This window comes from Xenopus laevis, chromosome 9_10L (genome assembly GCF_017654675.1).
Source record: "Xenopus laevis strain J_2021 chromosome 9_10L, Xenopus_laevis_v10.1, whole genome shotgun sequence".
NCBI classification, from domain to species: Eukaryota; Metazoa; Chordata; class Amphibia; order Anura; family Pipidae; genus Xenopus; species Xenopus laevis.
Window position 1 is genome coordinate 66,491,853 of NC_054387.1, and position 15,812 is coordinate 66,507,664.

General features: G+C 37.5%; 1 protein-coding gene across 6 annotated transcripts in view; it reads right to left on the bottom strand.

Annotated features, from left to right (window-relative positions):
- Positions 1-15,812, bottom strand: part of zeb2.L (zinc finger E-box binding homeobox 2 L homeolog) — a 101,748-nt gene that overhangs the window by 22,239 nt on the left and 63,697 nt on the right. Inside the window, exon 1 of one of the 6 annotated variants that reach the window (XM_041577577.1) lies at positions 3,750-4,025. The exons of the other annotated variants lie outside the window; for them this stretch is intronic. Coding sequence (XP_041433511.1) covers positions 3,750-3,822 — 73 coding nt within the window. The 5' untranslated portion in view covers positions 3,823-4,025. Of the gene's footprint in view, positions 1-3,749; positions 4,026-15,812 lie in introns of those variants that run through there. 6 annotated transcript variants of the gene reach the window in all.

Genomic DNA, 15,812 nt, shown 5'->3' on the forward strand with positions numbered 1-15,812 from the left:
ATAGGTTTATAGTGATTTCAAAGTTTATTCCTTTTAACTACCATGGGAACAAATGCCCCAATGGAGCTTACAATCTAAGGTCCCTCTCATATACACTATAGCCAGTTTTAACAACACACCTTTTGGAGTGTGGGTAAAAGCTGAAATTCCTGTATTAAACCCACAAAAACATACAAACTTTTTTCCACTTTTACAGTCACTATACCCTCCATAGTCTTTTAAATAATGTGATCTTGTATTGTAATTTCCCTTATATCTAACCAGCATACCAACACCTAGTTGCCATCACTATAATGAATGTTTATTTTACCTATCATGTCAAGATATACAGAATATTCTGCATTTGCTTTGGCCCTGCATGGCTGGCACTGATACAGATTCTTCCTCCCAGCCACAACAGAGGTGGAAGCCATAGAATTCCTCTCTGTAATTCAATAAATGGGGCAAAAATATACTGTTTTCTCACTCAACCCAGACTCTAATTTCACATGCATGCTGGAATAAGAGAAAAGAGAAAAGAACACTATAGAGCTATAATAAATGTCCAAACACCCACCATTGATAACCGATCCCTCACAGTAATCTTCAGAGAAATTAATTACAATTGCAGGCATTAGTGAGCTTGCCAAAAAAGCACCCGTAATTATCCTTCATACAGGTAGGCATGGAAGGCTGCCATGCGATTTAGTGATTACAGGATAAGAGACGCGTACAAGGCTTGCACGACAAGCTTACAGTATATGCTAAAGCACTGATAATCCATATAATACTGGCCTGACATTATTTAAATGTTTCAGTTCTGGATGAAACAATTGCACTGGTAGCCAATCCATCAAAATACAGAGCTGTATAAGTCATTCCTCCTCCATATTGCTCATTTATAAGGTTCCTCAGCATTGGATATATTAAATAAATAGTTGTTATACTGATGAAATGTGTTTTTACAAAGCAAAAATGTTATTATGCATTTCCTTGTGGGGAAAAATGCATAATTCAAAGATTATTGCCTAGTAAAACCAAGCAAGGATTCTACTGTTCTATATAAATAGCATCTATTACACACTTTTTATGTGAACTTTATAAAGAGCAAGGTTCCCCACAATTCTGCCTAAGACCACATCACCTTGGTTAGAGAACCCAATCACAAGAGCATAAGAACAGTTTTAATAAGTTGGTGCCCTAGGCAAAAAAGATGGTGGCCTATGGCTCCAGCTATTGGTGGGTACTGGGAACAACAACTGAAGGGTCGCAGTTTGGACACCACATAAATGTCGCCCCTCATTCTTTCTATCTACAACTTCCAGGACATGATGTGAAGGTCCTACATGGAACCCTAAAGACAGTGTGCCAGGGAGAGACACTACTACACAGATGGGGCCTAAAATAACTCTCTATGTCCCATTTTTCTCAGTGTATCTGTGCCATTATGTCTAGTCTATGCTTTTCCTGACTCCCAGGTTATCATTAAGACTTTTTAAACCTTGTACTTGTTTGCCGAAGCACATGATAAGCATGTCCTGCCTATGGTATCCTGTAAAGGCTGCTGATAATTAGAGTGACATTTGAAGAAGTGGCAGAGTTATCTCGTGGTCGGTGTAAACAGTGTTACCTAGTGAGTTCCTTTTCACAGATGTATGTTACTCTGTCAGTTGGAGAACAGAGAAGCATCTGTCCCTAATGTACAGTGTATTGATCACAGTGACTTGTGCCTTCACAATCCTGCCCTGGGGGAAGGGAAAATGGAAAGGGTGATAATCACAGTAACCTGTGTCAGTCCAACAAAGCTTTGTTTGCCCAAAGTCATTTTATAACACCAGCCCCTCGGATGGATGGAGAGTTGAGCATTGCATTGCCCTAGTTGTAGCCCTTCTCTATAGGAATTTATAAGCTCTCACTTACTACCAGCACATTTGGGCAAGCCTTAGCAGCTCAGAACTGTAGTAGACATCTGCTACCCAGCACAAGATACACCAAGACTTGATCTTCTACCAACAATATGTCAGCTTTTCTGCTGCTGGGGAGAGATACTAAGCATTGCAGTATAACAACAGCTGTAAGGTCCCAAATTAAACATTGCCCAGCACAAACAATAATATAAATCTATAAATTATTTGACAAATTATAGATATGTTGTTCACCCAGGGTACAACTGGTCCTTATAAATAAACCCTTGAGATACGTGACATAGTCAGAAGAGGAGACAAAAATGGTTTGGGCTGCTAAGACAAACAAACTACAAGATTATGCTACAAGAGATATTCATTTGTGTTATTTCTTTAGTACACCAATGTCACCATCTATATTCCTTTTGCTTATATAAAGCATTTTTAAGCCATTTTTTTCCTGTTGACTGTTATATGCAACACCATATGTCACTCACAAACAGAATCATAAGAATGAATGGAGGGGAGTCACTGCTGTTCCTCCTGCAACAGATTTTTAGCTCTGCAGTCCACTCTGGCAATGATCTGAATAACTTTATTTATATTCTATAAAAAAAAGCTATTGCCCCCTTGCTAGTGGATACACACTAAGATCATTCTGCGGTCCCTGCATGGCTAATGTACTGCCCCCTCTCAATAACAACATTCATATAATTTGGCTGGTTATTTTTAATTAAGTTAGTAGAGGGAGTCACCCCCTTATTTAGACAAAACGTGCCACATCCCTCTTAAAAAGGGACATTGGGTTTGAATATGTTAAATCCTAGGGAAGGTGTCCAGTAAGTATCTTACAAATGCGATGATTAAAAAAACCAAAAGGTGCTTTATTTTGGTAACATCCTATCCATCCGTATTCAGATATAAAAAGGAAGAAGGCACAACTAACACAATTTGACACTACATAGTACTTTTGTTATGGGTAAACAAATGCAAGAGGCCAGATTCCTACACACCATCACACCTCATCTCAGATACACAACCATGTTGCAACATCCTCTGACAAAAATGTAAATGCTTTTCTACCAACACATATATAAATAACGCTTAGCAAATTATATGTTATAAATTCTTGGGAACAATGCTCAGAGAAATATAAGTCATTTTAATTGGAAAAAGTAACAATGTAACATCCTGTGCACCATCAGACTAAGAAAAAATGATACAGGGAGAGTGTTTTGAACAATGCATGAAATCATATATATATCAACTTCTATAGAGTTATGTAAAAATTGTGTTGAGGATGCTTAAATTAAGCTCCATTTTTTGTTTTTTTCCTTCTCCTTGAAATTAATGGGGGAAAAAACACCTCCACTGTTACATGTTTACGTTGAACGTCTTCATGTTTTCACAACAATAAATGCAACATCTGGTCTAAGTGGTGCAGAAAGAGGCTTCTAAGTGCGGTAACAAACATTTCATCAATGTTAAAAAAGGGGAAAAAAATAGCATTGCACATGTGGAAAAAAGACACTCCAGAGTTATTGGGACCCGGTTATCTGGGGATAAGGAACCTTAGCATAAAGACCTTGGGAGTTAAAACCTTGAATATAAGGGGAAAAAACTGAAGACAAAGGAAGGCAAAAGTGTGTCCTTGTCTTTATTTTGTCTAACACCTTCCTGTAAGAAAAGTGTCACAACTTTAAGTGACTCAAAAAGCTTCATTTAAACTGGAAGTGTGTTTAAACCAATTTTGTTTTAGATACATTTATGCAAGTTTCCACTATTCCAATACAGCAATAAAGGCAAAACTAGATAAAAGATAATTGCTTAGATGAGTCTAAAATAAGGGTTGAGATTTTGCCCTACCTTGGCTGGGGAACATCGCCTTCCGATATTTATTGGTGCATCTTCTGGTAAACAACCTTCTTTTATATTCCATGATGAGAGATATATATCCTTCTCACAAAGTCCATAAAATCCACATTTATGAAAAAAAGATACGGTCCGTCTAAGTACTTTATAGATATCCTGGTCCCTGTTCCTGGATAGTGTCAACAGGAGCAGTTGTTCCTGACAAATGTTACCTTCAGGTAATGTGCTGCCTACATCCTAGACCATTAGTAAATAAAAAGAAAAGATCTGTCCAGCTGGAGGTAGGGTTTTTTTTTTTTTTCCTCTCCCCTTTTCACTTTACTAACAACTGGGGGATGTCGATTACCTGAATAGTTAAAAAGGGGGAGGTGAAACCATTAAGGTGGAAATGAAGGTCTTGCTGCTTCTCAGTAGAAAGAGGTCAAAGCTCCTAAAGGTATTTAGACCGGTTGATTTTAATGTAAATATGCCAGTTACTTTATACAGCCAGGTATTGTAGGTTATTTGAAAGGGCCTCCATCCTTGCATTTTTCAAAACTAGTGGGTGCTGAGACTTATCCCTTGTGGGCATCAATATAAATAAAGGTACAGCTTAAAAACCCTATGGGACTTTTTTTTTTTTTGTTTTAAACTTTTCTTCCTAAAAGTAACGAGAGAGCAGGACAAAGCACCCATCTAAGAGGCACCTCTTTTTATAAACCTGACTTTTGAACATTATGCTTCTTTTTGGTAATGAGTGCATTTAAATCAAAAACCCCTGCTCCAACTAATAAGCTTTTTTTTCAGATATTCAGCTTCTATTTAACAGACAAGCCTTCATTCCTGACACATTAAACGTTTCTGTCGGGACTGTTTTCCAAACAGCTTCGTCGCATCACACAATGGACAAAACCAGACATCGGTGAAAGGGACAGTGACATACCATAGACAAAAGCTCAATACATTATGGTCACTCTGAACAGAGCACAAAAGCAATGGAGGCAGTGATGTGTAAATCAAACAATGTGAGGGGGAAAATATTGAATAATTTCTGTCATGAGGCACTGACTGTAGCCAGGCTCTAATTGAATTAAACTCCCATTTATTTGCTCAGGACTAAACAACAGGCGGAAAAAAAACTAAGGTTTGTTCAACTGTTCTGAGGTACCACCTTTCCTCACCCCCGTATAAATCCACCATCTGTCCTCACACGCACACATGTTCCATCTCATAACAAATGTACTGAGACCGAGGCAATACCAGGAGCCAAATGAACAGGCAGCACAAAAGCTCTCTGGGCTAACCCCCTGATCTAAATTAGGCCAAAAAAAAAAAACGGGGAGCATGTATCTAACGCCCATAACCCAGGTGAGCTAGGCTGGTGTCTCTATGCAGCCTCCGAAACGCATCAAGTAAAAGAAAGGTTAAAATTAGAAAATTCAATTTATTTGATAATTTCCCAGAATAATTAGAGTTAATATGGGTTAATTAATATGCAAATCTCTCAGCAGATGTTCTGCAGCAGGGCCTGTGTGAGAAAACAGCCTTTGCTCTCTCCTACGTGATTTTGGCTGTCAGTTATTGGGTATAATTACTGTAACTAACCGAATACACACAAAACCTTTTGGAATAAAAAACTGATACAGTCCTGATTCCTCTGCTAAAGCAAGAAAATTTCAGATTTTTTTTTTTAAATCTTTTGCAATACATTTTTTCTGTACATAATTATATAAAAAAAATCCCAGCATTCATTTGCAAAAAGGTCATAGTCAAAACGACCTGTGTAATAGAATTTGCAATTTAGTACATTTTTGAATATTTTTGTTTTATTTTTCTTGACATCAAAAAAAAAATAATCGCTGCAAATTGTGAGCAAAGGAGTAGGTTAATTGACCATAGTGTATTGTGACCTTAGATTGTAAGCTCCACAGGGGCAAGGCCTTATCAATGTTACAATAATTCTGGAAATAATATTTGTGTTACATTAAAAAAATAGTAGGAAAACTACAGATAAGTGTGATATCTGTGTTTTTTTTTTTTTTTTTAAATAGAACTACCCCCTCCCTCACACCATCTAGCATTACATGTTTATTCTTGGGCAGTTTCCTGTCACTGCAGGATACTTCATGTAAATGCAATGAAGGGGTATGGCTAATGGACCCACAATCAATAAAGGTCTTGATATCACTAAACAAAAGTTGCCTTAACAGAAAGGTACCACTTTAAATGGAAATTAAAGGTAAAGCGAGCCTGCTATAAACACTACAATGAAATCAATGCTACTGTGATGTGGAATTGAAGGGAAGATCATTTATTTCGAGTTGAAAAATAATTAGACTTTAATGTTTTTGTTAAAACATTTTTAATGCACTTTTCTTCATATTGGGCTAGACCTGCTCCCACCGCCTTTGTTGCGATTGTTGCGTTTAAAAGACGGGAACGCTGAAGGATGACTTATTTTACATGCCTCTCAAAATGTGCAAACATTTAATCAAATCTAATATTCAAGGGGAAGAAAAGCAGCAGGAGGGAATTTGCTGAACATACACTGTTTACAATCTAAGTGGAAACCAGGATGCATTTCACAATATCTGACATGTTATTCCCTTTACAAATAGATTCCGGCAGCAGAATTATGTTTTTGTCGCTTTTTTTTTAATGATTTAATTCTAGCATACGGGAAAGAAAAACCCTCAACGCGGTATTAGACGGGAAAATGTAACGCCATGTTGCATAATCATTTCTAGATTTTCTACAAGCTCAGTGTTTTTTTTTAAGTCAATAAAAGTTCTGGCCTGTAATTATGGTGTAAGGGAATGACACAGATACGTGCCCTAGTGTAACGGTCACTAATAGCGCAACATTGCTCTTATCAGAAGACCCTGGTCTAATGTTGGTCTGTGACGACATCCCTTACAGCAAACACCTTCTGTTTGGCTCCAGCTCTCTGAAAGAGTTGTCATGGCCTCATGCCACAAGAGGCCGACTGGGACCCCCTCCCACATTCTGTTTCTCCCTCCTCCCTGATCTCTTTCAGGTAGTGGAATTTGCTGACATTGGCAGTGCATGGCAGCTTGAAAGCTTGAATCCTGGGTGTGGCAATAGTCAGATAGTCACAGCATATATGCCAGTGAGATGGATTCCTCGTTAACCCATCACAAGACAGAAAAATAGAAACTGGGTGACTGATAAGAAATACTAAGCCCGTCCAAGTGTGCCCAACTCCATATTCATACTTAGAATAGCAATGCATTAGTCCAGCTACACTATTTACAGCTGCCAATTCTGCTGAAGGACTTGGCCTTTGACCATGTTGGTCATATAAAATTACTCAAGACCACTTGTGTGATAGTTTACAGTTTTGGACAGGATGTTGGTTGCTTTTTCATTTTAATTCCAAGCGTAACGGAAACAGAGGCCGTTAACTTTACCCTGCTTTGTAACTGCTGATTCCCTCCTATCAGTATACCATCATTAAAAGTCGTTTCTCGACAAGTACACAGAGACCGTGGCACAAACAATAAAGTTACATCCTCACCGTAGCAGACTGCAAACACTTCTCTGGCCAGTTCATGAAACCATGATAACACTTTATCTCCCTCTGCAGAATTATACTGTGCTTAGTGATAACAGGAGCTCGCAGGAGCTCTGAAACTTATCATTAACATGTGTTTGCATAGTACTCAACCACTTATCAAAATACTAGAGGAAAAATAATGTACAGAGCCTACCTTGAATTTTAAGTAGATGCTGCTGGCTTAACCCCGTGGGTACCACATCACAATAAGCATAGGGTTAAAACTGTAGGATAGTGAACACTTCATAGCCTTACCAGGTAGCAGTGCTCTGTCAAGCATTGTAATAGGGCTTGCTGAAGAATGCAAGGGTTACTGTCTTGACAAGACATAGGGCAAAAGAGCTACCACAGGCTTGTTTACATTGTCTGGAAACCAGAATGACATAATCTTATCTTTTTTTTTTTTTTTATCAGCTTGAAAAAGGTTTACTCATCAAGAGCAATTGATTAGAAAAGAAAAGCTATCTTGTCCGTCAGATGTTTAAAAGACACCTACCTACTGCTGTTAAAATAAACAGAAAAGGCTCAAAGTGTATAGTCTTTTGATTAGGTCAAGAATGCCAACATTTTGGGCCAGCTCCGGATAGGCAGAAGCTTCTGGGAGGTTCACTACCCTTTGGGCATAAAGTTATCCATTTAACTGTGGGCCTTTAGGCTGGGGACACAGGGAGTATGAACCGCTTCTCTCTACAAAGTTAAACAAACTTTTGTGTTTAGTTGCATTGACACAGTGTCGACCAGAGTGCAGCTACATGGATAGGAGATTGGCTCAAAATGCATGATTTAATTTTATTTTTCCAGGTCGATCTCTGCTTTCTGTAGCTGCACTCATGCTGACTGTTATTTATATGTTATCTATATGTGATCTATAAAGTTTGACCTGAAGCAGGCGACAAATTGGGGAACAGACAAGTCCCTTGGATATTTCTACTGACCTCCTGGGCAGTAATTGTCTATAAGGGATTGTGAATTTCTGTCTTGTGGGATTTTTGGGTCCCTGGTCTACAATTCAAAATTCAGATGGATCCATGGAAGATACATGTAAGTAGGTAGGTTTGCAAGTCACTATTACGGCTCATCCCCTAGGGGTCTTCTGATCACATTATGGAGGATTATTCCCTTTGTGATTAAAAAGTGTAGGGAAGTGTCCAGTGTAAGAGAGACTTTATAAGAGAAATGTAACCTACTTTGCAGGAGGATTAGCAAGGCAAAAATCCCAATCCCTCTCAAAGTCGTCAGGCGCTGCATTGAAAAATCTTGAATAATTTCTAATTCTGATGGGCCTGTGTGTGCACCTGAGGTTTCCACAAGTGCATTTATTAACTTTCAGATCTTTGATGAGTAAGAGATTACTAGCTTTCATTTTAGGCGCCCCCCTCCACCACCACCACTGTACTAAAATAAAATATAGGTCACAACGTACTGAAGTTTGGAGACGAGCACAAATGTGATCAATATGTACAAATTGAAATCAAAGAGGATGTGCTTACAGATTAAAGCAATTCATCTGTCTGATATGCAGGCTGGAATGTGAAATAGCAGAGGGATGTGTAGAGGTACTGAAAAACTAACTATTCTATATAAAACAAATTGCCCATATTAATGTGGGGTTGTTTTAATGATATAATGCTAGAGGCTGGCCAGCAAGCGCCTACATCTTAATGTACAATTCCTAGAGGGTTAAGTTAAAGCAGTGTGGCATCCCAGCATGCATTGGAGGATCCCATGAGTTCAGGAGAGGTTTAACTTAACAGCTACCATTTAGGTGCTAAAACAAACCCATGTTCACGTGGGCCATTACTCACTGTCTAAGAGATCTACAGTCACAAAACCTGATCATTTTCGACTGGATGGCATAACCATGGATTAGAGAGCTGTTGCAAACATGTTGAATAATCTGATCACTCACTAGATACTGATTATAAAAGAGTGTTTGGAGCCACCAATCAACCCAACAATTAAAATGAAGCTGAGTAGATCAATCAATCAGCTTGTGAGCTGATCAGTCGGTTCAGTCTCTTCTGCAGTCACAAACTGTTCCAGGAAAACTGCATCCCAGAACTAGTTTATGAAACTGAGTTTTGAATAAATCCCCATGAAAATTATTTTATACAAAAAAAGAAAGATAAATCATAGAAAAGTTTGGTGCAACTTTATTCTAAATAACTTCATTTAGTTTTTCTGAATGTCGCCAAACTACGATCAAGCAATTGTCAAAAGTTTTGTCTCTGCAGCGCTGCGTATCCTATTATAATTTAAAGAAAGAAAGAGGACCCATAAAAAATAAATTACTTTTGCTAAATATATGCAAATTTCAATGTAAGCAATCATTGCAAAATTAATTTTGCCGGGACTGATTAAAAGCATTAATAAATCTATATGCTGTATTGCTTCAATCTGATACTGTAAAATTATTATACTTCCTGTAAGATTAATTATAAATCTACAATAACATATTACAGTGCCAGAACAGATTATTGTACATTCTGTTAATAATGTTTAAGCAGAACCTGAGTTGTAATTAGGCTAAGAAACAAAGTCATTTGATAGCGATTGTTTCCTTTAACTGTTGATGTTAAATGGAGAAAAAAAATGTGGCTGCGCTTTTGGTTTATTACACTTTTATTTAGTGGGGATTTTAATTAAAATCATAAAAACCTTCACTGGGTGTTTGTTCCCATGAAGTTCCTGTAGTGTTTTTCAAGCAAAAAAAAAAAACAAAAAACGAATTTGACAAAGCAACAAAGATAAAAAAGAAAAGGTTAATGACAACAGTTTAAGATTTTCAAGGCTGTTTCACATTCTTGCCTTCAGCCAAGTCTGATCTGTTGAAGGAAGTCACTATTATCTCTGTATTATTTATAATACACACATGGAGGAGGCTGAAGGATTGCACACCTAAAGAGCTATTCAAGAAGCTTTTCTTCTTTTTATATAATATCATTTCTAATATAATAACCTTCTTACTTTACTTTTCCAAATCACCAGCTCTACTTTTTTAAAGGAGTGGTCACCAAATGAGCGAATCTTTGCCCGGTTTGGCCAGCCATGTGGATGGAGGACCATAGGGTTGATTTAATAATTGCCCCCCCCCCAGGTCACTTATCAGGGGATTTGCAAAATAGAGTTGTATATGATCAGCTTTATATACTGAGAGATAGGAAATTTAAAATACAGTTGAATCAGCTTGCTGCATGCCCCATTGCCCCATGTTATAAGGACTATAACTATCTGGGAAGTCTCTCTGTTGCATGCTGTTTTATTCTCAAATACATAAATCATATCTAATACAATTCTATGTGTTTCCTTCTGATTTTCTACTGAAGTGAGTTCAACCAGAAGGCAATATAAATAAGAACAGATAATATGCTGCATGCCTGGGATGCAGTGTTATAAAACTTGGTGGTCTGAATGATGTCCAAATTAAATTATTCATGACAAGCTTTTTTTTTGGAGGGTGGGTTATATTGCTGATTTAGTTTGAACACAATAAAACAAAATCAATATAAAGGCACATTGTTGCATGACATCTGTGGGAAGAGCTTCAGAGGCCTGCTTACTGTCATAAAACTGTGTCACCAGCTGGGGGTCAGGGATTTTAAGAGGTCAGGGGGACCTGGTCTCTCAGATGGGATAAAGATCAGAAGAATAGATTTCCAGGTGATGCCCAATCCCGAAGAACATGCCTATCTGTGGCTTCATTCACATGATAATGAGTGGTAAATGACATCTGTTCCCCCTCACTGTGCCTGTATCTTTGTCACCTGAATAGCAGACCCACCAGGTACCAAATGAGCTACAGGAAATAGGTTTCCATTTCTATTGACTTCACTCTAAAATGAGAAAACGAGCACCTTTATAGGAAGATCTGCAATTAAGGAGGATTTCAGTTTTTTTACTAGTTTATTAGAGATTGATACGCTGGAGATCTGCAGGCCCCAAGACAGGAGCAGCAATACTAGCCTTTTTTTCTGAGGAGTCTTCTATCCAGCTTTTAACTTGCCAAAAGGTAGTTACTTATATCACCTCCTATATCCTAAAATTATTTTAACCCTTTCAAGTGCAACAGACCATACAACCTACAGCACTGGCTCTAAATGACTATACTGATCCTTCTGTAAATTTTGAGGTTTTTCTTTGATCTATACCATGTTTATTGGCAAGTGTCAACATATGTCACAACAAGTAATCACAGACTGCCGAAACTAAACATTACTAATTCTTATTTTTAATAGTATTATTAAACTTTCGTGGTAAGTAAAATATAATTTTAATATTAAAAAAATAAAGGGAAAAAGGTAATTATTTTCTATAATAAATGTAATATACTGAATATGGACTGGATTTTCACCTATATATTTGCCATCTCTGCACTTTATTTCAATGACTTTATTATTCTACCCGACCCATGAAGGAGTTGAGTGTGAATTTGTAGGTGCCTAGAGTAAGGGAAGGTGGTAATTAGCACAGTAGGATAATTGATGTGTAGATTGCAGCATGAACAAATGCTTTGACTTGTTTTTTCTTCTCACTCTCCTGCAATTATTCTTTTTAACTCAGCCTTGCTAATGAACATCTTACCTGCTTAGTTAAGCTGATAAGACTATACATACATTTAAAAGAAGTTCCCCTGTCTACCCAGTAAAAGGAACCCATTTGGAACCTTTTCTCCTTTTCTTCAAAGTCATTGGAGCAGGAACAAGAGAAGAGAAAGAAAAAGCCTCTTTGACAATTGTGTTGCAACTTCTAAATCCTTTGCCGTGAATGCCGAACGTGAAATAAACGTTATGCAATATCCTACCTAGGATACACACTACTTTCATTGTTGGCTGCTAAGAAATTTGCTTATCCCATCTGCATGCCAATGGTGCACTGGGGGCCAGTGGAATCGCGACTGCCTAATTATCTGGAAATCAATCTTTTAGCTGTACTAGAAATAAAAAAATGAGAAGTAATGATATGAACCAACAGCTATAAGAAAACCAGAACCCTTCCATTCATTTTATAACAACAGGCAAACATGATGAATTGCAATTTATGTAATGATGGAGTTAAACAATATTTCTCATTGTGTCAAAAAATATATGTATATATATATATATATATATATGTATACATATATAGTGAATAGTTGAAGAATGTGTGTTGGCCTCTATGAATTAGCTGAGAAGGCAGTCTTGAAAAAATATAATGATGGCTGCTGGGGATTCTGGGAATTGTAGTTCAGCAGCAGATGAACTACCTCAGGTTGTATAATAGCTTTCCCCAATAACACCTTCAAGTATGGCACATTTAGACCATGTCCTAATCTGTTAAATGATGCAACTTTACTTTATTATCCTTGCTAGGTGTCAATACACATTTTATCCCAAACAAAGTGAAAGCAATACACTATAATTTATAGTCTTCTGGATTATAGTAAATCTTCTTCACAATGTAAATATTTCACCCTCATCTATGGCAAACTCTGTTGCATACAGGTCAGTAACAGAAAATATATCTTTTTAAACAAATATTTAAAAATTAGAAAAATAAACCATAGTTTTTTTCAACGTGCCCCCCATAGGATGTCTGCTATAGCAAGGATTGCTGAAGACTGAAGAATGTAAGAGATAAATACAACCAGCTGAGTGACTATTTACCTGGTAGGCTCCCACAAATATCCCACTGAGGCCGGAAGAAACACACATTATAATATTTCACAGTATTATCCGCGTCTCACTGTGAACTTATATTATTGAGACTTGGAAAACAACGGTCATTAATTACACCAGTTATTAAAAGAGCAGCATCTAATCTTAATGAGTTATATCAGGATTCTGCAAATGATAATGTGGTGGGAAGGATTTGTTTCAGATACTACCCTCCTAACTGCCGTGAATGTCTATTCCAGGGTAGCTGAGAATTCTGGGTAATTCTTGACAAAACTAGAAGGCCGACATCAAGTTATACACCCTACACTACATATGTCTTGCATTTTCGCCATGATTTTCAACACATTTATGCCTCGTTGCTTGTTTCTGCAGAATTTTTTGTCTGAGGTTCCTGTTACCAGTGGGTGGGGGACCCTGGAAATCTACCCACTTCTGCTATTAACCAAAATGTGGAAACGCATGACAATTTGCTAAAACTTGTGTTGCAAACAGCTGAAAAAACTGTATACACTTCATGTATATTGTTTTTGGAAGAATATTTTATTTTTTCATTTAAAAGACATCAAAATATATTGAATAATTTTAGACTTCTAAGAAGCCCTATAGTGATTGGATGTAGGTAAGCAGTTTAAAAAAAAACATGGCCTCGGCTTAAGTAAAAACCATAAATAGGCCACCTAAGAAGCCTATCCATGATTGGCTGTTTATAAGAGGAACATTTCTGGATTTCTAAAACCATGGATCAGGCTTCTATGACCAAGGCCCATCAGCAGATAGCCAATGAGCATTTAGCCCAACAAAAAGTGAGCCTGCTCCGCTACTGAGAGTTTCTGCCACTTTTATTTATGCTTTTATCTTATTCCCAAAATAATATATTTCCAATGCTCATATACTGAACAGCTATTGTTTGGTACACCAGCCATTGCTAGTGTCTATATATAATTATTCTACATCTGCTGTCCTTAGGAAACATTGAGGAAACATGCAAGAACAGGCCAAAATGAGTCAAACTTAAATCCGAAAATATACCCAAGGTTGAAAGCTGACACAAACTGAAACAGCAAGGACATCGGCTTGAATTTATTACCTACCCAGGGTTATAGTTCTGGCACAATGTAAGTGCAGTAGAATGTGTTCCTCTATTGAAGGTATTGAAAGGAAGCATATTTGTGTCGAATGGAGCCTTCTCCACATTCCATTTCATGTATTCCATGGACAAATGCAAAAGAGGATACATGGAATATGCCATAACTACTGTTTTATATATTTTCTTTAGAATGGTATATTAAATAATCTTGCTTTTTGCCATAATTCCCATTAACAACTCCTTTCTCCCTCTTCTAATAAGCTGCCATTATGGTGTCCTAATCTGGTCTACTAAGTTCCTGGGATCTGATCTTAACAAACACACTTTTCACAGACATATGGTACCTTAATATGGTGGAGGTTGTCAACAGTTGTAAGTCAAGTACGACCTAGAAGATGTCAAATCTCCATTTTTAGAAAGCCACATAGATTGAGCCCCAGCTCTCCCAATCACCCTCATTCAGAGCATGTGTTCAAATTTGCTTTTATAAACTCAATGCATAAACTTATGATCAGGCATGGACAGGGGTCTGATCATAACTTGGCATCTCTGCCCGAGGTACCTTCACTTTTTCTTGATTTCTTTTGCATCGGTGTTACTAGAACTTACCATTTTTAACAACTAAAAAAATTAGCTCGTGATGAAAGATCTTTGAGGTCGGCTGCTAAGCACCCAAAGTCAATTAATTAAATCTGCTTTTTAATGACCATCAATATGGCAAAGAAGTGAGAGGGAAAAAAAATGGCTCCTTTACTAGGTGATAGAAGGATTACCCACTTTAATTAGGCTGACACATTCTGACTACACTGTATTATGGGACCATTACTGTTACCATGACATTTGTGTCCTCTGATACTTTGGCAAATATTCCCGAAAACAAAAAAAAAAAAGATTTAACAGCAATTTAAAAATCTATCTATAAAACTTTGATGGTGAATGTGATTGATAATGGGAATATATATTGAGAGAAGAAACAGAGCATTGACAGTAATAAAATATAAGAAATACACCCGTTAAGCTGTCTGGTTTTAGAACATTTCATCCCTACAACATTATTTAACCACTCATCACTATGAGAGCAGGCAAACAATCAGAAAAGCTAATTTCTTAATTAGCTCTGCTCCGGCGGTAATGATTGCAGATCGTGTCAACTAAAATCTGTTTGGATTTCTGTAAATTGGGAGTCCGACAAGCCTGCAGTTCCGTCGCCAACTTGATAACGCTCACCCCCCTGTCTTTTGTTTTTCCTTCCAGCCTTTTTCCTGTCGCCATCTCGGTATTTAATCTGACACAGGCAGGCAGTGAGGAGGGCCCTAGTCTTCCCTTTAAAAAGAGAGAGAGAGAGACAGAGCAAAGGATGGAGAGAAAGGGGAGGAAAACACATTGGGGACAGGAGGGCTGCTTACACAGGAAACCTGTAGCGAGTCTGAACCTCTGACACTAGCCTTTAATCTTACTCACATTCCACAAGGAATTCTCCAGTAGTATTAGACACTGTGGCTCTGAAGTAAACTCTGATGCTGTATTTACTTTTGCACTGTAGCTAAAACAAGGAAGACCCCAGCAGTCGTCAAATGAGGGTAAAACTGATCAAAATCTTACAAAATGACAGTTTATCGTCACTCAACTATCAGAAGAGCTTGCAATCTAATATTCTTGGTGTGTTATTTTCATAAATAACAAAAAATCAACCCACCAGGAAGCCTCCAAAATATTGTGAAAGAAACTCAAAGCGGTTAAGTGCAATGGTCAAAATGAAT